The 21,963-nt window shown below is 43.7% G+C and overlaps 1 protein-coding gene across 7 annotated transcripts in view; it reads left to right on the top strand.

The window, feature by feature from the left end:
* The window catches only part of LOC108002061 (plexin-A4), a 263,093-nt gene that overhangs the window by 236,796 nt on the left and 4,334 nt on the right, over positions 1 to 21,963 (top strand). For all 7 annotated transcript variants that reach the window (XM_062086171.1, XM_017063457.3, XM_062086165.1 and 4 more), the window contains 8 exons: positions 16,981 to 17,712; positions 17,840 to 17,965; positions 18,046 to 18,507; positions 18,674 to 20,352; positions 20,422 to 20,635; positions 20,740 to 20,923; positions 20,998 to 21,708; positions 21,795 to 21,940. In XM_062086171.1, coding sequence (XP_061942155.1) covers positions 16,981 to 17,712; positions 17,840 to 17,965; positions 18,046 to 18,507; positions 18,674 to 20,352; positions 20,422 to 20,635; positions 20,740 to 20,923; positions 20,998 to 21,708; positions 21,795 to 21,940 — 4,254 coding nt within the window. The remainder of the gene's footprint in view (positions 1 to 16,980; positions 17,713 to 17,839; positions 17,966 to 18,045; positions 18,508 to 18,673; positions 20,353 to 20,421; positions 20,636 to 20,739; positions 20,924 to 20,997; positions 21,709 to 21,794; positions 21,941 to 21,963) is intronic.

The following is a 21,963-nucleotide window of genomic DNA, read 5'->3' as shown; positions in this document are numbered from 1 at the left end:
AGGGAGGGGCCAGGTGTTTCTCGCGAGACGACGCTAATCGGTTGGGTGGAACAATAGGGGGAGGGGGAGAGAGGGAGAGGCTCGTGTTGTCTCCCGCTGCGAGCGTGCACGCGCGTGTAATGGCCGGTAATGGGCTGGTTGGGGGAGGGCGGGTAAAAAATGGATGCGGCGATGATTAACACGTGAAAGGCCGTGTGTTTTATCCGACTCTCCTGTGCGTTACATTGTTTGCCGCGTTATCGGGGAAAGGGAATTAGGGAAATAAATCTGTGACGAGATTTATGTAGATCTGTTTTGTGGGCGGGATCGAAAGTTGGGAGAGCGAATCAATCCTTCTTGAGAGATTTGTAGAATTTGTAGAACGGAGAGTTACGATCGACGGTTGTTTTTTCAGTGAATCGAGGATAGTTCAATTTTTCGGGAAATGATTCTCTCCCCCGAGATATATTTGCACCGTTAAATGGGAAGTAATGGGATCATCGTAGCGGGAAATCATTTATGGATCTAGTTGAGAAGGTTTTTTTTTTTTCATGGAATCGAGCAAGCGGCGGAGGAAGTCTCATTTAAAAGGTAGATTTATATCGCGATTTTAACAAGTCGTTTCCTTACGTAACGTACACGGATGTTAAATGTTGAATCGGATGGGGATAAACGTAATTTAAGATAAGATTCTAGATTTACTTGGATAGTAGTAGGCTTTTTTATCGTATTCCTCGTCTTGTGGATTAAAGATCCTCGTTTCAAAGATCGCTCCTCGAAACACACGGTAATAAAGGACCGAAGGAACTCTTAAGATCGCTTATCCGGAAGGAAAGTTTGTTCGATTCCTAACGCGGGAAACTGTACCAGGGGATCCACCTAAAGGAAACTTACCAAGTAATTTCTAACAGTTAAACTCTCCTCGATAAATCCATTAAAACTCAACCTTCCAATTTCCGATAAATACTCCGATTGTTCTCGTGCCGCGTTATTACCATTTGATCATTTAACAGCTCGCAACCACTATAACCAAATTCAAAATATCGCCCGATAAACTTTTGATTTCGACGATAAAAATCTTAACGATGTATTTAGAGTTCCAAACATTGGGTTGGATACGAAAGATTAAAAAAAAAAATTGTAAATTCCATTTTAAACAAAAGGCTATGATCCAACGCTATACCAACAGCGCAAGGGTCGAAATAAAAATTGGAAAGGTTGGGTTCTATCTAACATCGCATTCCTCGGCTCGAACACACAATAGAAACAACGGTTTAACTTAAATCGCGCGATTGTTCGTTTTCTTTCTCGGCCGACACCGTCCTCGCTGCTCGAAACGATCGAATTAGACAACAGGAAATGACCGCTGTGATTTAGGCATTGTCCGAGCCGATTAACGATTATTGTTCGTTCTTCGATCGAAATAGGCGTCCATTAAACGGCGCGCGGAATTGGCGTTTAATCGTCGTTTAACGTCACGTGTTATCCACTCGCTGCTGCGCCGTCTTCCTCGTGCACATCCATCGCCGTCCGCAACAAACGCGAATTTTTTCGCATCGTTTCGCGCGACACGGAGGATGCACGCGTGCCGAGAAACGATAAACGTTTGAAATGGCACCGGTGGCTCACTCGATACGTGGCCGAGGTCCACAAGGTGACAAGCCACTCTGTTTCTAGAGCCGGCGTTATTGCCGGCCGTGTGCTGAATCCGAAGGGAGTAGTGCCATTTCGAGGGGGAATGGTGTTAGCATGATGTGCAAGGGGGATGACGTGGCGTTGGCAGCTCCCTCGGTTGGGAAGGGAACCGAGGATGCGTCGCAATTTTCTGGGAGCAACGTTCGTCGCGGAAATACATTTGCGTCCCGTGTTCTGTTTGGGTTAAGGGAATGGCCTGCGTGAATTTTGAATAAAACTCGTCGATCGCGTGTTGCGTGGAAATTTCCCACTGTGCAATTGTGCCTGAATCTCGGGAAGAGGACTTTTTGAGAAATTTTATTGTCCAATTTATTGAAAATATTTGGAAAATATGGATAATATATGCGCGCAATTGGATTGAACACGATTGAAATTACAACGATCTTTAAAAATCGTCGTGTATTTCCGCGAAAACAGAGATACGTGAAATATAAAAATATAAAAACTTTCCAGAGTCGTCTTTAAAAATTCGCCCTGATTAATCAAGGATCGACGATTGGCCACGACATGCCGAATGTAATAAAAAAGAGATATCGTAAAATTATTTCGCAGTCACTGGGCCATCCACCCTCCGCTGTGGAAGGGTGAAATGAGCAATAAGGGCGCGAGGAAGGGTGAAAGGGTAGCGAGAAGGGATGTTGAGCGACAGATTTAAGAATAATCTGGCTGGAATGGCGCGGAATAGCCGTCGTCGACGAGGAAAGAATAAACCGGAATGAACGACGAACGTTCCTCGCGAGGAAAATATCTGGAGGGTGAGATTTTTTTTTTTTCCATCGAGATTAGATGGACGTTCGATTCGTGGACCTTCGTGGACTCGAAAACCAGAAGATATTGGCCCGACGTGAATCGAGAGAGAATTGACGACGTTTTTCGAATCCGTAATTACCCGGGTTTTATTGTATGCGAGGCACTCCGCCATTATGGAAGGTTTATCGATCGAGGGGAAATTTTTTAGTCGAATTAATTATGCGTGATATAGGTTTTGCGTTCGGTAAACAATTAATACAGGATCCAATAATTAATTCAATATTAATTCGGATCGACTGACAGAAGAAAAAAGGTAAATATATTTTTGCTCATTTGCGACGGATAAATCGATCGCTTGACGAATTAAAGCGAAACGCGGATATTTCGTTTTTTGAATCGATGCTCGGTAAAAAGAGGAATGAGAGGGGAGGGGTACATTTCACATGTATCGAGAACACGGCGAGTATGTGCTCTCTTTATCGCCAAGTGTCAGCACTGTCATCGGTAACGAGGGGTTGATTTGAATATAAAAGACCGGAGGAGGAGGAGGAGGAGGAGGGATGGTGCGATTAAACCCGAGTAAAACAATGGCCGAACTCGTTTACCCTCGCCTTTTGCCCGCTTCGAGGCCCTCTCCCCTTCCCCGATCTCAAAGATCCCGACGTTTAATCCGACACTGAACGGTCTCGCGTGCCAACTGGCGAAAATCTTAGCCGCGCGTGTAATCTCTATATGTACGAGAATACGAGAAGAAGAACGCGGTGAAGATTTCGAGGGAGCGTGAAATAAAGATCGAGGAACGAAGCGTGATGAAAGAGGGTGTGTACGTACACGACACACGAGAAGAAGGGAAGAAGGGTAGGACAGGGAAGGCAAGGGAAGGGGTGGAAAGTAATATAAATAAAAGCGAAGAGGAAGGAATAGAGAGGGAAAGAGAGAGAGAGAGAGAGAAAAGCGGAGAGAATTTTCTTGCAACGAATGAAGAAGTCTTGAGCCGGTGCATCGTCCGGAGCTTTCAATGAGAAAAGCGGCCACAAAGATGGAGATAGATGCCGGATTGTAAAGAAGGAACCGAGCCGGCTATAAGAGAATAAGCTCGGTGGAAAGAAAAATGAACAGGACAGGAAAAATCACAGGCATAGGGTGAGGGGAAGGGAGGAGGGTGGAGATGATAACGATAAAGGAGAAAAATAGGCGGAGGGGAGGTGAGGAAGGGAGCGGGGGAGACAGAGATGAGAATTAGTGTGTCGTTGCACGTAGTCCGGATTTTTCTGTTTTCTTTTTTCTCTTTTTTTTTTTTTTTGGTTTTTTTATCTTTTTTTTTCTGTTTTTTTTCTTGCTTGAAGAGGCAGAGTGTTTGTAGGTTGCGCGAAATGGAGAGGATTGCAAAGAAGAAGGAAGGGAAAAAAGTAAGAAACCGCGGAGATAAGGAGGAAGGGAAGAGTAGGAGGATTAGAGCAAAGTAGCAAGGAATAAAAACGGTGTGTGCCTCTACAAGAGTCCGACTCTCCGACTCTCCACAGAGTTAGAAAGATCTTCCCGGAATTTGGAATATAAGAATTATCACTTCTCGATTTGTACCCTAGAAATTCTTGTACTTTGTATCGTATCGTATTATTCGACGCTCTTAAATAAATATTATCTTATTATTTTCGTTCTCTTAAAAATAGTAAAAGTGAGAATAGATAGCGAATTCGTGGAATACTTTATATTATATCTGGCTGTAAAATTACAATGGACTGATATTTTTAACAAATTTGTTTTGGAAGGACAACGTTTCGCGTTGAGGGAAAGAATGGGAAATATCGAGTGGCGAAGATAAAGGGGAGAAAAGAAAAGAGAGAAACGGGAGGAAAGGAGGGGAGGGTGGTTCGCAGCCATAGAAGCTCGAGGCATTGTTTCTCTCGATCGAAGTTGCCCTGAGACTAATGAATTGCATTATTGGAAATCCGGAATATAAATAAGGTTACGCTATTACGTCGTTCGATGGGTAATTGCCGACTTCATGCGCGCCACCCGTGAACAGCAATATATTACGCGGCGATATTACACCGGAAATACGAGGAGGCTGAGCGATTTCCCTTCCCTTTCAGAGTTCGTTAACTCGGCGATCCTCTCGGTACTTCATCCTATCGTGCTTCGCTTCGTCGAGGAAAATTTACTACAACGTGAAACGTCCTTAACGAAATCGCTTCTCCACGATAAAAACGTTTTACGTTCTTAGCCCTTCAATTTAGTAATTATTCTTACAATTTCCTGTTTCATAAAACATTTTACCGTATTTATCGCGAACGAGCGACTCGCAACAAGAAGTAATTTAAAAAGAAATTTCTCTTTCTTTGCGGAATGAACCGGTGTGGATAAGAATTAAATTTAAAAACTTACAGGGGAGGGCGGAGGGGGATGTAAACGCACAATAGACAAAAAATACGAATTGAATGGAGGAACGAGAGAAGCATGATTTTTCCGTCTGATCTCCTGCCGGAGTTAAATTGAAAATAAAATTTCATGGAAAAAGAAAAATGAGAAGAATTCGTTCCGTTGACGAGAGGCGAAACACAATCGGAAATGCGATATAAATGCGAAGATTTTCTGCGTGAAAACGTAAAAGTGGCTCGGTCGGATAGAATAAGAAATTAAATTGCAAGGTAAAGACGATCTTGATAGAAAAATCTTGGATTAAAGTAAAAAAATCTTCTCGACGAGAAGGAGGGGGAAGGTGGGCCACGTTCATAGAAATACGGAATGAATCGATGTAAGGCCTGATTTCCCCTGCGACCCGAGCCATAATCGGGAAACATCGCGGTGCAGCTAGAATATGATCGAAATCGGTGAGAGAAGCGCGCTCACGCGGTTGAAAAATGGGAAAAAACTCGGCGGGCAAAGTCCCGTTAACGAACCCCTCGACGAGACATTATTGCGGCGAAATAACCGGCAACTTTCCTCCAGCCCGGTGTTTATTATAAACGACGGGTTACCTCGTTCCAAGAGTTCCAGGCAAAATTCGTTATCTTTCGAAAAGTTTCCATCGAATACGGCGGCGATTCTCTCATGGTCGCGCAGTCTCACGATGCGCCTCGTGCCGTCTCCTCTCCTCCTCCCTCTCTCCATCGTAAGATCGTTAGAGGCGAAAGAAATCGAGGAAAGGAGAGGGGAGAGAAGGCATCGCACGATTTTATGGGAAAAATCCGATTAACCCTCTGCCTTTCGAGCTCGCCTCCGCCGTTTGATCCCTTCTCCTTGCGATTCCACCTCCTCGCTTCCACTCGAACGAATTAATCCCCCGTGGAAAAATTGTTGGACGTATTAATCCCACGTCTGGCGAATTCTTAGTCGTTTTGATCCATCCGATATCACGTACGAGGGGAATCGGGTTTGTAAGAATTTTCGCCCGTGATAAATTGGAGATGAGTAAGTATTTTATCGGATATGATATTAGAAATATCGTTAATAAAGCGGTTCGGAATTACGGGATATTTTTATTCCTCGTTTTCGATTGATTAGCGTTCGAGCAGAAGCACCACCGTCTTGAATTCAATTCGAGAAGGAGAGTTGGAGGTCGAGATACGAGTTTTATCATCCGGAGATACCTCTTAGAGTAATGCGACAAATTCGCAATATAAACGTAGTTGTTGTAAGCCATGTGACGCCCACTTCCCTGACGTGTATTTCATACGAGAGAATTCCTCGAGGAAATCGATATCCAATAATTCGAGCTATTTTAAAATTGTTGGATAATCTGTCTCTATGAAAAATTACTACGTCGCCCGATCTCTTTTATTTCTCCTCGAGGCAAGGATTTTCACGCTCCTTGTATTTTTCAATTTCGATGAAACAAACTCGTCGATCTTTTTTTCTCTACCTCGCACTCGCGACGTTACAAAGGAAAAAATAGAAGAAGGAGAGTCGAAGAAATCCAACGTTTTTCTTTCCTTTCTTTTTTTTTCTTTTTCGCCCCTAGAAATCATTACGATTTCGCGATTTAATTAGTTTTCACGAAAGGGAGAAAGCCCGTTCGACTAGTTTCCCCTTCCTTTCTTTTCACGATGCCGGCTTCAAAGGCGATTCCATTCGTCGATTCGACGGCAATTAATCTCGATTGGACGGGTACGATAAAGAGCGAGGGGCCGAGAAGTTTTATTCGCACGCGTTACGAATTCGCGTTATGCCGTTATCGCCACGGTGGCAAAGCTCTCGCGAAACTGCGCAAGAAAGCCAGGAGAGCGTTATCGCGGCTTTCCCTCCTTCGATAATGCTGTCGAAGTTCGATTTTTTGAAAAGTTGCTTAAGCCAGAGAAAAGAGCGAGGCATCGGATGGATAGCCGGCCGGCTTTTTTCTTCGCTTCGGAAGGAACGAGGAACACAGGCAAAGGGGGGATGTCGAACTTTCGAACTTTGGCGCTGGCAATTTTTTTTATTTTATCCCCGCTCCTTTCCGCTCTGATGTAATTTTTATCTGTTTTTAATTCAGAGAAGAAATTTTTTTCTTCTTTCCCATCATCTTCAAAGATCTCTTCACGAAATCATTCCGAAAAGATTCTAAGATTCTAAGATTCTTTTGGAATAGATTTGTAAGAAGAGTTGTCAGAGAGAGTTTTCGAACGTTGAAAAGTTTTAATTGTTGCCACGCAAGAAAAGTTTTCCATCCGCGAAGCGACTCGGAAAAGCCGAATAAACCAAGGATGGATAAACGAAATTAGAATGGCGCGGGGGGCAAGAAACGCATCGCGTTTATGAACAATGAAATATCGCTTGTAATCCAAACTTCCTTCCAAGTTTCATAAGGTCTTCCGAAAATCCGTTTCAAGTTTCTCTTCATACCAATTATCGCGTCTATTTATTTCCATTACACGAGCCCATTTTTCAACGATGAAACCCGCCGCGAGCGATGAATCAACCCGAGAAACTTTCAACCTCATCAAGAAACCCTCCCAAAGCTTCCTCACGACGCAGTTTCCCGGATTCGACCGAGATTAAGCCTCCCCCCTCCCCTCTCCAACCCTGTTTGCTCGCGTTATTTATGCCCGCGAATTATCCGCGCGTGCGCGAATCCAGAGAGATAAAATTCTTCTCGGATTCTTGGAGACGTATTAATACCCGTGTCCCCCTGGTGCAACTCAGTTTTTCGGTTTTCCTCGAGAGCGCACTCGAGCAGAAAAATCACGATGAATTCCACGGCGACCGTGTCCGAGAATGCGTTTGAAAATTCCAACGGAATACCGACCGCTCGCCCCCTCCTTCTCCCCCTCCCCCTCCATTCGTGTAACGCTCGCTACGTATGCGAGGATCGTTCCTACGTATGCACGCGAAACGTGTCGCGTTTAGATGAAAAGGAGAAACGATTAATCTTTCATTCGTTACGACGAACTTTTTCCTATTGGGCCGTCCTCTCCTTTTAATATCTCCTTTGTAGAGATTCTACGGAGAGATTTTGTCCTACGTTTGCTGTTGGAACGATTTATATTATTGTTAGTACGTGGTTGGTGGAATTTGGTTGATTTTAGAGGATCATCCCTTTCTCGAGAGGGGGTCGCGTAAATCTGCCGTTTCACGTAGAAATTTTGCATAGAAACAGAATGAGTGTAATGAACTTTCACCTAATTGATCGGATAGTAGGATAATAAGGCGAAAGTTCGGTTGTAGGTGATTGAATTTTCGATCGAGACGTGGGAAAAGATTGTTGGGGATTCGATTGTTCTGGATATTTTGAATAATCGTTGTTATCGATAGAAGAGAATATTCCTATCTATATGCGATCTTGTATTTTATACGGAAAGGAATTTACGCATGAAATATTCAACTTATAAATTTCTATGTATAAGATGGTCGTTATTAAAATATCGCTCGATACGAAACTGAACGAAGTATCGTGAATGATTCGTGATGGAATCGTTTCCGGTTTTAAATTTCCGATTCGTGGAACGGAACATTAAAATTTGACGCAGGATCGATAACCGTGCGCACCATGTATTTTCCTTCATTATGTCCTCCATAAAGCCTTGTACGCCTTGCGCTTTAGCATACCGTACCGTTTTGATCAACAGTTTTTTCGAATTAAACAAACTTTTTCAAACCCGCTTCATCCGTCCCCCGTTTTATTCGAGCGTACAACGAGGTTTCATTCCGTCGTAATTCTGTTCGGTGGCGTGAATCGAGTGGCCGGCCAGTCTCTATCAATTTTTCAACGAAAGCGTCGTATCACGCTCCCGGTAGAATGTAATTTTTGCATAAAATTGACGCGTGACCCCCACGGGCAAAGATCGAAGAGCGAGAGCCATTAATTCGGCGGAAATACAGGTTTAAAAATGTATTTATATCGCCATGGCGAAATATTGAGAATACAGTCGAAATTGGCCTCCAACCTTTTCGTTTCGAGTTTGAAAATCAGGCAACGTTCGGATTATAACGGCGTTGTAAGTCGAGTAAGATCGAAACGAGTCGCTGGATGCAACTAGATTTATGATGCGAACGATAAGTTAAATAAATATGGATCAATTTTGCCCAACTTCGAATTCGATCCTTTTTAATAAAATCTTTAGAAAGAAAAATTTGGATTCTCGATTTACTCGATTAAAAATTCGTAAATCCTATTTCCAGTTATGAATATTCACGTGGCGCTTAATCGAGTTTTTTCATGGAATCAAGTTTTCCAACGGTGGATAATTAAAAACTATTGGCCTCCGAAGATTTTTTTCTCGGGAAGTAGAATTCGCGAAGAAGAAGTTTGAATTATTCATCTTGATGCTTCGACTTTTTTCCCCTTTTTTTTTTTTTTTTTCTTTTAACAAATATTTTCACAGCGGAGAGGAATAATGGATTTAAGACGTCGTTTCGAAAATAAGCCGTTCGATGGGTTCCAAGTTTCTGGCACGCCGGTACTTGGATCCTTCCCATCACGAACCAAGGGCGAACTAATTGCCGGAACATCGAGCGTACAACGCGCTTAAGCCGGATTTCGAGCGGCCATTAATGCGCTTGAACGTGCGAGATGGTTAAGCTGCATTTCCACCGAAACTATTTCAATACAACCATAACAAAATAAAAATACGTATAAATTTCTCTTTCATATATTTAAACTCAATATACTACTACATATATAACGAAAAACACGATTTTAATTTCGAGCATATTTTCGAGCTAGTTCAGTTTCGATTACGAAAATTTTAACAGTTTTAAATATCACGTTCTTTCATCGCGTTCTTTTTAACCGGTTTTTTAATAAAGCCGAAATTATATCAAAACGAGCTTCAATCCCAATCCAATGTGTATGATCAATACCGGCAGGCCGGCAGGTTTAATCCATCCGCTCCGAATTTAAAATCCCTCTGAAATACATCCATCCCAAATGGAACACCAAAAACTAAAACCCTCCCTCCCTGCTCGACTCCACCCAACCGATCGTTGTGCACCACTCGTTGGAAATGCAGCCTTACACGGGAGCACACGGTCGGGTTCGAAATCGATTCAGGAATGTCGACGCTCGATTCGTTTTTTCGTCGGTGTCGAACACCGATATCGGCTCGGTGCCCAACGCTTTCGCGCGTACTACAAGGCGGAGACAAAGAGGCGGGAATGCGAGAAAGAAGGAGAAAGAGAGTAAAAGGGACAGAGATCGTACAGAGGGAAAACGAAAAAGGGAGGAGAGGAAGGACGGAGTAATTAAGACGTCCACCGTGTTCTTGGTAGCTTTGTATCGAACACGTTATTAGTTTCTTTGTGTCTCGGCTCGATCGGCGTCGAGCCTGTATCTCGCGAGAATAAAAAGGCTCGGACCACCGCCTCTCCCCTCTTTTATTTCTTTCACCTTTATTTTTTCCTTTCCTTTCTCCCTTCCTCTCTTCCTTTCTTTTTATCCTAGAGATCCTTTTATTGATTCCCCCGGTTTCTTCTTTGTAGTCGCGTGATTATTGAGTTGAGGTTACGGTTCTCCACGATTCTGCACGCTCGATGGGAGATTGCACGCTGTTTAATCGCGCCGCTCTCCGGTGTTGAAGGTTAAGAAAAAAAAAAAGAGGAGGGGAAGGTTTGCGGTCGTCTTAAAGAGAGAGAAGAGGAGACGAGAGGATGGATAGATCGATACGATTTGCAATAACTGCTTAATTCGTTCGTATATTCGTTTTTTCTCCCCTCCTATTCTGTTTGTTTTGCTCGGGATTGATCCAATTCCAATCCAGTTGGTTTGTAATCGACTGGATATTCGGTTAGTTCAGATGTTCGGGGGATAATCGCGTTGGATGTTCTTTTTGCTACCGCGTTACTTTAGAGAGAAATGGTAAAACAAGATTGATATTTTTACTTGGTAACGTGTATCACATCCTTCAGGTATATTGTTTTCAGAGCAAAGTTTCACGAAGAGAATAGCAAAGTTTGCAACTATTAATATGCACGTATCTATTTGAATATATGCTACAAAGATTCTCCAAAAAACCAATCTATCGACGTCTCGAACAAATTACATCCAAGAAACTTAATCTTGATCATTCGATATTTCGAAACTCCGTCATAAAAAATATTGAAAGGTAGATAGAAAAATAGATGATACGTGTTCCATTTTCTTAAAAAAAAAAGAAAAGAAACGCTAATTCGTTCTTCACGCGCAAACCATCCAAGACCAACTCGCGAGACTTCTTATTTCATTATCATTGGCGAGAGATGGAAGATAGTCGGATAATGGAGGGGTGCCGATCCGCGAGATCCGCCGTGATAATTATATTTATTATATTTAACAAGCCGTTAGATTAATCCTTCCTTCCTCGATGGAGTAATCATGGGAAAGTAGGATAGCGAAGCTTTTCCGACGCTCCACTTGCATCCACGTGGAGCGGTTCTCAGGTCGTTTCACGATGAAAGGGAAAAAAAGAAACATGGCGGCGCACACGGGAGCAGGAGTAATTAAAACGTCCGGCTGTCTCGGTAGCCCGATGACTGGAACGATTTTTATGCCAGGATCTCGGATGGGTGAACAACACTCGTAAACGAGTTGATTATATTCTTATATCTTCCTCCAACGTCCGCCTCTCGTTTCGAGATGACTTAACCTCGTTGACTCTCTCGCGAACCATTCCAAACTTCCTTCGCCATCTATACGTTATTTAGAGTAGTGTTCCGTGTAATTTTTTACGAACTATGCTTCATCTTGCTACTTCGAAGAATCTTTTTTCTTTATTACGATAATAATTTTTTTTTTTTTTGAGAGTAGATGATGAGTGCAATTTCTAATTAAAAATATTCAGGATGGGTTGATACGTACGATCATGAATTTTTGCAAGAAAGATGTGAGAAAAAGAGCTTCTTCCTTTCAAACCTGTTTTGAATTTCGTTCCATTTTCTTGATCAAAAATCGATGTTTTGATTTTTAACGCTGCATCGAATGTATTAAATCGACTTCCCGTGAGACATAAAGCATCCGGACGAGCAATTTTTGCAAACAATGAGAAACGGATGGAACGAACGAAGTGGAGCGTGCGTTTGAACTTTGGAAAAGGTTTATGATGAAATAGTTCTTAGGTCGAGGTAGTTTGTTATATGGGAGTTGTGAAAGAAGGATTTGGGGGGAAGAGAGAAAGAGAGGGAATAACGAAGCGGTAGAATATAAAAAGGTGTAATAAGAAATAGAGGAGGAAGCAAAGAAAGGGAGGTTATTCAAATTTATTACCGATCTTTGGAAAGGAATCGGATCTATTCCCTTTTCTTTTCTAACTTTCACGTAACTTTCATCTAAAACATCTTCATTGTGAAAGTGCAGCTTGCAGATCCGAGAAACGTTTTATCAATCCCTATTCCCACGAGTTCTCGTCTACGCTAGTATCGATTCCTTTTCACGGATGAACAGATTCCAAGCAGAATTTCAAAGTCAACCAATTTTCCTCGAAGTAATCGTCCTAGATACACATTTCTCGACAACAACACACCGACTTCCACCACGATTATCGACCACGATTTATCTTCCGCAGAGATGGCTGTGGACAAAGCTGATGCCCGTCCGATATTTGATCGCTAACACAACACCGCTATCGAGCGAAACTTTGTGATTCCTCGACGTATCGAATGTATTCGATCAAATTCACCATTTAACTCTTCAAAATCACGAAACAATTCCAATTTTTTCACGAACGAACGCCCGTTATAAAAAAATAGACGTTCGATCTTAACCTTTTGCTATAATCGCTCTCCATAAAACGCCACGTACATACGACGAGCGATTGAAGTTATCGTACATCTTTCTCTCGAAATGTAGCATATAGTATTTTAATTTTATCATTTATTTCTCACCCGATAATAAAGATCACCAAAAAGAAAAAAAAGAAAGAAAATGCCGAACGATCTTTCTCTTTACCGTGCACATTTTTGGTGGGAGAAATGGCGAAAGGGTTAAAAAAAAGAGAAAGAAAAAGAGTAGAAAAATGTTCTCAACGGATGGAGAGACGCGGTTACCCTAATAGCGTGGCATCGTAGCTGGGATCTCTCTCGGATCGAAAATAAAAATCTCTCGAGTAGTTTGAGAAGAGGGCAGGCATACAATTAACATCGCCGGCACGCGGTAGCCCGATAATTATTGTTATTATTACCGCACGGTTGTATGGGGGATTGCAAGCGAGATTGCAACATAGTTGCACGGAGGCGGTGCGTCCGGGCCGGGTCGATTCGTTTATTCGGGGCAGAGGTCACCGTTCCCCTGCGAGGACTTCCTTCTACGACCGTTCTCCACCCCGATCCCTGTTCCAAGCCTCTCCGCGGTCTTGAACTTTGTCTCCTTTCTATCGGCGCGGCTCATCGGCGGGGCCGATGCATGCGAATCGTGCAATTAAACGGTTGGAAAGCGAAGGCTGGCCGCTAGGCTTCCATGCTCGCGGCGATAAATAGGCGCGGCGCGTATACGCGTGGGTGGGAATAGAGACTCGTGATCGAAGGATACGAAAGGATGCGATGCGCTTACCTGGTAGTCGGATTGGCAGAGAGGGGGGCAAGATGGAGGATCGGGTGCGCGAATCTCGCCCCTTTTTTTTGTTCCTCCCTTCGAGGTCGATGCCGCTGCTTTTTTCCTCCCTCCACGGTGCCGCGACGTGGTCGATCCGCCAGCGGGTGGTCGACGCCGCTCGTTAACCTCTTAACACAAGAGCAGTTCTTTTTTCCGCGCTCGGTTATCCTCCTGGTGGTCCGAAAAACAAACTTTTTCACGGCTAGAGACGTGTCTGGAAATTGATCTGTGAGTTTTTCAGTGAGAGAAAATTTGTATTAAATATATATATATATATATATATTTGTAGCGACGAATCGAGGAAGATTAATAAATATCTTTTGCACGGTATTTTTTAAAATAACGCACGGTTATTACAGAAATCTCGCGCGATCGTCGGTCCGCCAATTTTCTGTAATTAAATATCGCAACGTAATTAGGTTTCGTAATTGCAGCTTAATTAGATCGCGCGTCGCGACGTAATTAGATAGTTGCGAATTAAATTTCGAGCCCGGCTGAAAAAGAGCGGAACTAAAACCGAGATTGTTGGTATAAACGTCGACACGCGGCCCCAAAAGGTCGCGACGCGGGCGGTACCCGTTAATTTCACCTTCCGGATTTGTCCTTCTTTTCGACTGAAAAGCAAACGTGTCTCAGGAATGTGTAACCCGAAGAAAAAAAAGAGAAAGAAAAAATACCCACGATAAAAAGTGGTCGGTAAAAAGTCAACGCGACATAATTAACAAGCAAAAAATTTTGTATTAAAATGTTCACCAAGTTATAACAAAGCTTCTTCTGTTATTCGACTTGTTAGCATTTATATTAAAGTAGAGAGAGAGAGAGAGAGAGAGAGAGAACGATATAAAAACTTTGTTTATGTAACTTTGAAAGATATAATTAAGTTCATATGGTAACTATCTATTTAATTTCTTCCGCTGTGAACTTTCGTGTATATAAAACAAATATTGTTTAACATTTAATGAATTAATTCTTTATTTATTACTGGATTATAGATTTTTATGCAATTAAAACATATTTAATTAAGAGAAAATATTATATATCATTTAAAAATAGTACTCAAATATAGAAGAAACCGTATTATTGAAGTTTCTTTTTGGTTCATTCCGTTATCTCGATCAGCTGCCGAGATATAATGATTCCAAGTATTCATAAATGTGTTTACAATACAGCACAGAAATTATGAATGGGCCCGTGGCCTACATTTTTTCCTGGAAATGTGTGCCACGTCCTTCCAGGAATCGCGTCTTTCACTTGTCCGAAGTTTGGGATAGGTCAGTGAGATGAGACGCGAACGAGAGTTCCGAGTAAACGAATAAAAATTATTCTTTTATTTATGCAACGATATCTCGAAAATCGGAAGACGTATCAAGATAATTCAAAAAGCGTTTTAAAGAGCAAAATTTTGCGCGTTTAATGATCGTTGAGTGATTGATTGGAAGTTGTTATCTTCGAAGTTATAGCTGTTTAAAGTTTGCTTAATTTTGATATTCCCTTTAATCAAATTTGTAAAAAGTAATTAAATAAGAAATACTTGCTCAGAAACTCTTACGTAAAGTAAAATATATTTAATATAAAATAATAAAAATTCGCAATCTAAGAGCTAAGAGCTAAAATTTCAAATAATAAAACTCCAATTAATTTGAAATTCCTTATTAAAAAATAGGAAGAGAAATTTAATAATGGTGGAACAAAGCTAATGAATATCGTACGAGTTTCAATAAAGATGTTTGTTGAACTACCGCTTTAAAGCCTGTGTTTTAAAATAGAATGAACCGCGCATGGAGGAGGAAGAAAGATGGAAGCGGTATAGAAAATCGGGCGAGAGGAGCACGTAATTGAGGGAGAAAGTGTTCAAAGCGTGAAGACGTAACAAGTGAGAGATAACATATTTGAAACGTGAAAGAGAAAGAGCCGTGGGACAACGGCCGCGAAAGAACGGTTATTTTCTATGCGTTAAAAAAAAAATAAGAATCGACCGTGAGAAAGTTTCCCCGTTTAATTCGAGATTACGCAATCGAAGAAGAGGAAGAAGAAACTCTTTTGATTTCTCTCTTCTCTTTGATTTATCGTTCTGTAATTTCGAATACACGATTCCGTTAAATTATATTTTTTTAATAACAGTATTTTATATCCTCTCAAAGCTATCGATTAAGCTGAATCACGATCGATCGAAGAAAAGCGAATGGATTTAAGATAATAACGAAACATCTGAAACATATTACCAATTAAGTGACGTAATTTTACAATACGATAAGAAATAATTGAATTTACTTATCAAAATTTAACATCCTAAGGTAAATACCCGGTTCACTCAGCGATGAATATTATCCGTTTAAACGCGTATTATTCGCGAAGCTATAATTTCCATTTCTCTCTCTCTCTCTCTCTCTCTCTCTCTCTCTCTCTCTCTCTCTCTCTCTCTCTCTCTCTCTCTCTCTCTCTCTCTCTCTCTCTCTCTCTCTCTCTCTCTCTCTCTCTCTCTCTCTTCTCTCAAAATAAGTGCTCGATCACAATACGTATAACGATGGAATCTTTAGAAGCCCTTTAAGAGCAAGTTGCGACCAGTTTATCATCTTCATCGGACGATTACTGTTATTCACCGCCACGGTCCCGGAGATGTACCCGGGTCTTTTTATTAGACAAGCGGGTGTAATTCTAGCGGGAAAACGTTCCATCATCGTGCTGGTCGCCCGAGCGAAATCTAGTCGGCTTCGTATTAGGTTTAACTCGCCGCGACTGTGAACGAGCCTCTCTTTCTCGACGCTGCCTCGAGAGAACGTCTCGACGAATAATGGGACGTAAATTTCACCAAGTTGTTAAAGTTGTTTCTTTTTTTTCACGCGCGCGAATCAATCGTGGATGAAACAACGAATCGAAACCGTGGGTGGGATACGAGAAGATAAACAGAGGAGATGGCGCGTTGGAGAGATGGAAGCGTGCATTTGAACGTTGCGCGCGGTGATAAGCGATTAATATTTAAAAAACATGGAAACGAGACGCGTTCATTTCCATGAAACCCTTGTAAATGTTTCATTCATCGCGTCGGGGTATATATCAGCCTGTATCATCGTTTCGTTGAATAAACCATATTGAATTAGCAGCCTGGAAGAAACGGTTGGGGAAAAAAAAGGAGGAGAATTGAGTTAGCGATATCTCCGCTCTTTGTTTAGTTTATCGACTCCGCTCCCTGACAATTAAATCGGAGAGGAGATTGATCAGGATCGATTCAACGAAGTTCTCCAGAGTCCCGTGGCTCGGATTTATCGGCCCCGAAAATCCTCGCTCCCTCGTGGATGGAAATCTCCGATCATAAAAGCGAACGGTATCACGGTATTTGCGTATAATGGTGTTACGAATCGACGGGAAGATAGAAGGGATCCTTCGTGGATCGATTTTACATCGCGATTATATTCGGCGTATAGCGAAAGCCAGTTGTTCGACTTTCGCAATTATCCGTGAGAAAGGATGAAAGAGAAAAGGTACGCAAGGTTGTCGAGTTTCGAGCGTATCTCGGGCATATCGAGCGTTGCGCAATCGAGAACATCGGCTCTAATGGAGAATTATTTCTTTTTTCGCAGGTTGTGGTGGAGAGCTCGTCCCTGGCCCTGGAATACGGAGATCTGGAGATCGATCCAGGTTCCCCCGTGAACCCGGATTTGCTGTTCGACTCGCAGCTGATGCACCTGTACGTGATGACGCAGAAGACCGTGTCCAAGGTGAAAGTGCAGGAATGCTCGGTGTACAAGACCTGTCTGGACTGTCTGGGTGCCAAGGATCCTTATTGCGGTTGGTGCTCGTTGGAGAACAAATGCAATCTGCGCAGCGATTGCCAGGACGCCGCCAAAGATCCCCTGTATTGGATCTCGTACAAGAGCGGCAGATGCACGACCATCACGACCGTCACACCTGATCAATTGCAGCGCACGACTGCCAGAACCCTAGAGTTAGTCATCGAGAACCTGCCAACCCTCTCCGGCCAATTTCTTTGCGCGTTCTCGACCCTGGACAAGACGCTGATCACGAACGCCTCGAGAAAATCTTTCGGAGTGAACTGCACCACGCCGAGGACGGATCTGTTGCCCTCCATCCCCCAGGGGCAGCACCACTTCACCGCGAAACTTTCGGTCAGAATGACGAACGGGCCCGACCTCGTCGACACGAATTTCACCTTCTTCGATTGCAACACGTACAGCTCGTGCACAAAGTGCGTGTCATCGAGTTTCCCCTGCGACTGGTGCGTGGACGGGCACAGGTGCACGCATGACACAGCTGAGAATTGCCGGAACGATATATTGGTCACGGGAATTAGCGTAAGTTGAGATTCGATTTAACGACTGAACGATGGTTATTGGCCATCGAAATCGATAACCCCAATTCGAAACGCATAACCCCATCCAGAAAGCCGATCGATCGAAAATTTATTCCTATCTTTCGCAGAGAACTGGTCCAAGCTACAGAAGCGGGCCGGCGTTCTGCCCGACGTTGAACGCGACCGATTCCCAGGAAATCTTGGTGTCTTCCGGCGTGAAGAAGGTGATACGAGTTAAAGTGCACATCATCGGGGTAGGTAACAACAAGTCATACGCGACGAAGAATGGAGAGATGATCGACGCGCGAAATCTAACGCGAAACGATCCTTGCAGCAATTCATCGTGCAGACCCGTTTCGTCTGCCAGTTCAACATAGAGGGCCGTGTGACGATCGTGAACGCTCGACTGCTCGCGGACACGATTTACTGCGAGGAGACCGAGTTCTCGTACACGTCCCGCGCCCCCAACATCACCGTGCCGTTCGCCGTGATATGGGGCGGCTCGAAACCGTTGGACAATCCGCACAACATACATCTGGTGATATACCGGTGCCGGGACATGGCCGACAATTGCGGAATGTGCCTGACCCTGGCTCCCAAGTACGACTGCGGATGGTGTCAGAGCACGGACAGATGCGAGGTGAAGGACAACTGCGAGCGTAACATCGGCATGTGGTTGAACAGCAATCAGACCTGTCCGAACCCCGAGATACACTCGTTCGAGCCGGTCATGGGTCCTTGGGAAGGTAACACGAACGTGACGATACGCGGCATCAACTTGGGCCAGACGTTCAAGGTGAGAAACGCGAATATAAAAATATTTCTCTCTTCGTGATTATGCGCTTTTCGGGGAAGAAAAATGATTCTTATCCTATGTTAGTATGTTATTGTCCACGTGGTTGAGAAATATTTGCGTAAATATGTTTGTTGCGAAGGAAAGAAAATGTGACGATTGATTTCAGGATATTTATCGTGGCGTGATGGTCGGTGGATTACGATGCCAGCCGTACGAGGAACTGTACATGCGCACGAAGCAAATAGTGTGTCGGGTGGACGGTCCAGGTACACCGGAGGGCAAACGGGGACCGGTGATCGTGAAGATCGAAGACTTCAGAGGGACGTCCGAGTACAACTTCGAGTTCGTGGATCCACAGATCCTCTCGATATCGCCGAAATACGGGCCGATGAGCGGCGGGACGACGGTTAGGATCACGGGAAAATATATGAACGCTGGCAGCACGATCAAGGCGTTCATCGACGAGCTGTCGTGCTCTATAATCAGCGCGGAGATGAACGAGGCGCTCTGCATGACCAGCGCCAGCGATCACAAGAGGAACGGTACGGTGAAGATGACGTTCGACGGCGCGTTTCGAATCTACAGCGGGACGTTCGAATACGCGGACGATCCAACGATCGAGAGCGTGGAGAGCGGAGTCGCCGGGCAAATGAAGATCCCGAAAGGGATCCCGGCAGGTGGAATAAAGATCTCCGTGACCGGGAAGAATCTGGGCTACATACAGAGCCCGCAGATGTACGTGTATTACGACGAGAAGATGTTCGTCTCGCAGTGCGAGGTGCACAGCCAAGAGAGCATGATCTGTAAATCACCGACTATCGAAGTTCCGGACAATGTTGTCCTGGACGCGGAGAAACCAGCCATGTTGGAATACGGTTTCCGTATGGACAACGTGACGGGCGTACAGAATCTGTCGCAACACGGATTCAATCACTTTCTACTCTATCCGAATCCGATCTACGAGGTATTCGACGAGGAGATCAAGTATTACAAGAGCGACTATTTGACCATCAATGGCCAACATTTAGACCGCGCCTGTCAAGAATCGGACGTGACGGTGCAAATAGGAAATGCGTTCTGCAACGTGACCTCGCTGTCCAGGCAGCAGCTCACCTGCAGGCCACCCTTGACGCAACCGCCGGCCATCGATTCCGACGGTTTTCCCAACAAGCAAGAACTGCCCGAAGTGATAGTGATCGTAGGCGGCACACTTCGTTACAATATAGGGAAACTGAGCTACGCACTGCCAGCAGGTCTAAACGGGCCGCTATCGAAACCTGCTCTGTTCGGTGTGATCGCCGCTATAGTAATCCTAGTAGTCGTGTTCATCGCCTTTCTTATCGCGTATCGACGCAAGTCCACGGAGAGCAATCGGGTGTTGAAGAACATGCAGGAGCAGATGGACATTCTGGAACTTCGTGTCGCGGCCGAGTGTAAGGAGGCATTCGCCGAGTTGCAAACGGAGATGACGGATTTGACGGGTGACCTGACTAGTGGAGGGATTCCTTTCTTGGATTATCGAACCTACGCCATGATGATACTGTTCCCAAGCGACGACAATAGCCCCGTGTTGCAGTGGGACAGGCCGGAATTGGCGCGCAAAGAGAAAGGACTGCGTTTGTTTGGACAGTTGATAATGAATAAGACATTTTTACTACTTTTTGTAAGAACTCTCGAGAGCAATCGTTACTTCTCCATGAGGGATAGAGTGAACGTAGCTAGTCTTATTATGGTCACGCTTCAGAGTAAAATGGAATATTGTACGGACATCCTAAAGACTCTTTTGGCGGAACTGATAGAGAAATGTACAGAGGGAAAGAGCCATCCGAAACTCTTCCTTAGACGGTAAGTTGAAAAGTAAAAGGGAAGAATATTATTTATTAAACGGTTCTGTAATCTGTTTTGTCTTTTCAGAACGGAAAGCGTCGCTGAAAAGATGTTGTCAGCTTGGTTCACTTTCCTTCTGTACAAATTCATGCGAGAATGCGCCGGTGAACCATTGTACGTGCTATTTCGTGCAGTGAAACAGCAAGTCGATAAGGGTCCAGTCGATGCTATTACATCCGAAGCGCGATATTCATTGTCGGAAGAGAAACTGATCAGACAATCCATTGATTTCAAACCAATGGTATTTATCCTAAGTTATCCTTATCCTTACCGAGAATTGACGAAATCTTCTTCTTTCCACTATGATTAATCCTTCTATATATTCATTTAAAATTGAACTTTTAGACGGTCTATGTATCCATATCCCAACAAACGGTCTTCGTCGGTGGTATGGATCCAAACACAGAGAACGTTCCAGTCAAGGTTCTCGATTGTGACACGATATCTCAAGTGAAGGAGAAGGCATTGGATACGATTTACAGAGCCACGCCTTACAGCCAAAGACCGAGGAAAGATGATCTTGATCTTGGTGAGATTTCAAAAGTTTCGATCGAACGTCGTCTACGAATAACGTATGTCTAATCTACATCACCGTTTCAACAGAATGGCGAACTGGGGCATCCGGCAGATTGATCCTCTACGACGAAGACTCGACTACAAAAACGGAAGGTGAATGGAAGAAGAGAAACACGTTGAACCATTACAGGGTACCAGATGGAGCGTCGCTCAACCTAGTCTCCAAACAATCGTCGATCTACAATCTATCGATCCTCTCCGAGAAAACGGACAAATCGCACAAATACGAAACCCTGAATCTTAGTAAATTCAGTTCAGCCAGCCCGCCGCTCTCCCGTGCCACATCGCCATTGAATCAGAATCACGACGGCGGTTTGAAATGCTGGCATCTCGTCAAACACCACGATTCCGATGCAAGGAAGGAAGGAGATCGTGGAAACAAAATGGTGTCGGAAATCTATTTGACGAGGCTACTGGCGACGAAGGGTACCCTTCAAAAATTCGTGGACGACCTTTTCGAAACAATCTTTAGCACTGCCCATCGGGGATCGGCCCTTCCCCTCGCGATCAAATACATGTTCGATTTCATGGACGATCAAGCGCTACAACACGGCATATCTGATCCCGAAGTAGTTCATACATGGAAGAGTAATTCGCTTCCGCTCAGGTTTTGGGTGAATCTTATCAAAAATCCTAACTTTATCTTCGATATACATAAGTCGAATATCGTGGACTCGTGTCTGTCTGTCGTCGCGCAAACGTTTATGGACAGTTGTTCCACTTCGGATCATAGATTAGGTACGTATCGAGTGTATTCATTTTTATGAGATTTTTCTTGAATTTTTGGACACGTTGGTGAAACTGTTTAATCCTTGTGATTGTAGGTAAGGACTCGCCAAGTTCTAAATTACTATATGCAAAGGACATTCCAGTGTACAAAGAGTGGGTAGAACGTTATTATGCAGATATCAAAGTGATGCCAGCCATATCCGATCAAGACATGAATGCCATGCTTGCCGAAGAGTCTAGGGTATTATATATTTTTTCCATGAT

The sequence above is a fragment of the Apis cerana genome, linkage group LG1 (genome assembly GCF_029169275.1).
Source record: "Apis cerana isolate GH-2021 linkage group LG1, AcerK_1.0, whole genome shotgun sequence".
Taxonomy (NCBI): domain Eukaryota; kingdom Metazoa; phylum Arthropoda; class Insecta; order Hymenoptera; family Apidae; genus Apis; species Apis cerana.
Note: the sequence above shows the minus strand (reverse complement) of the source record. Positions and strands in the feature narration are given on the sequence as shown.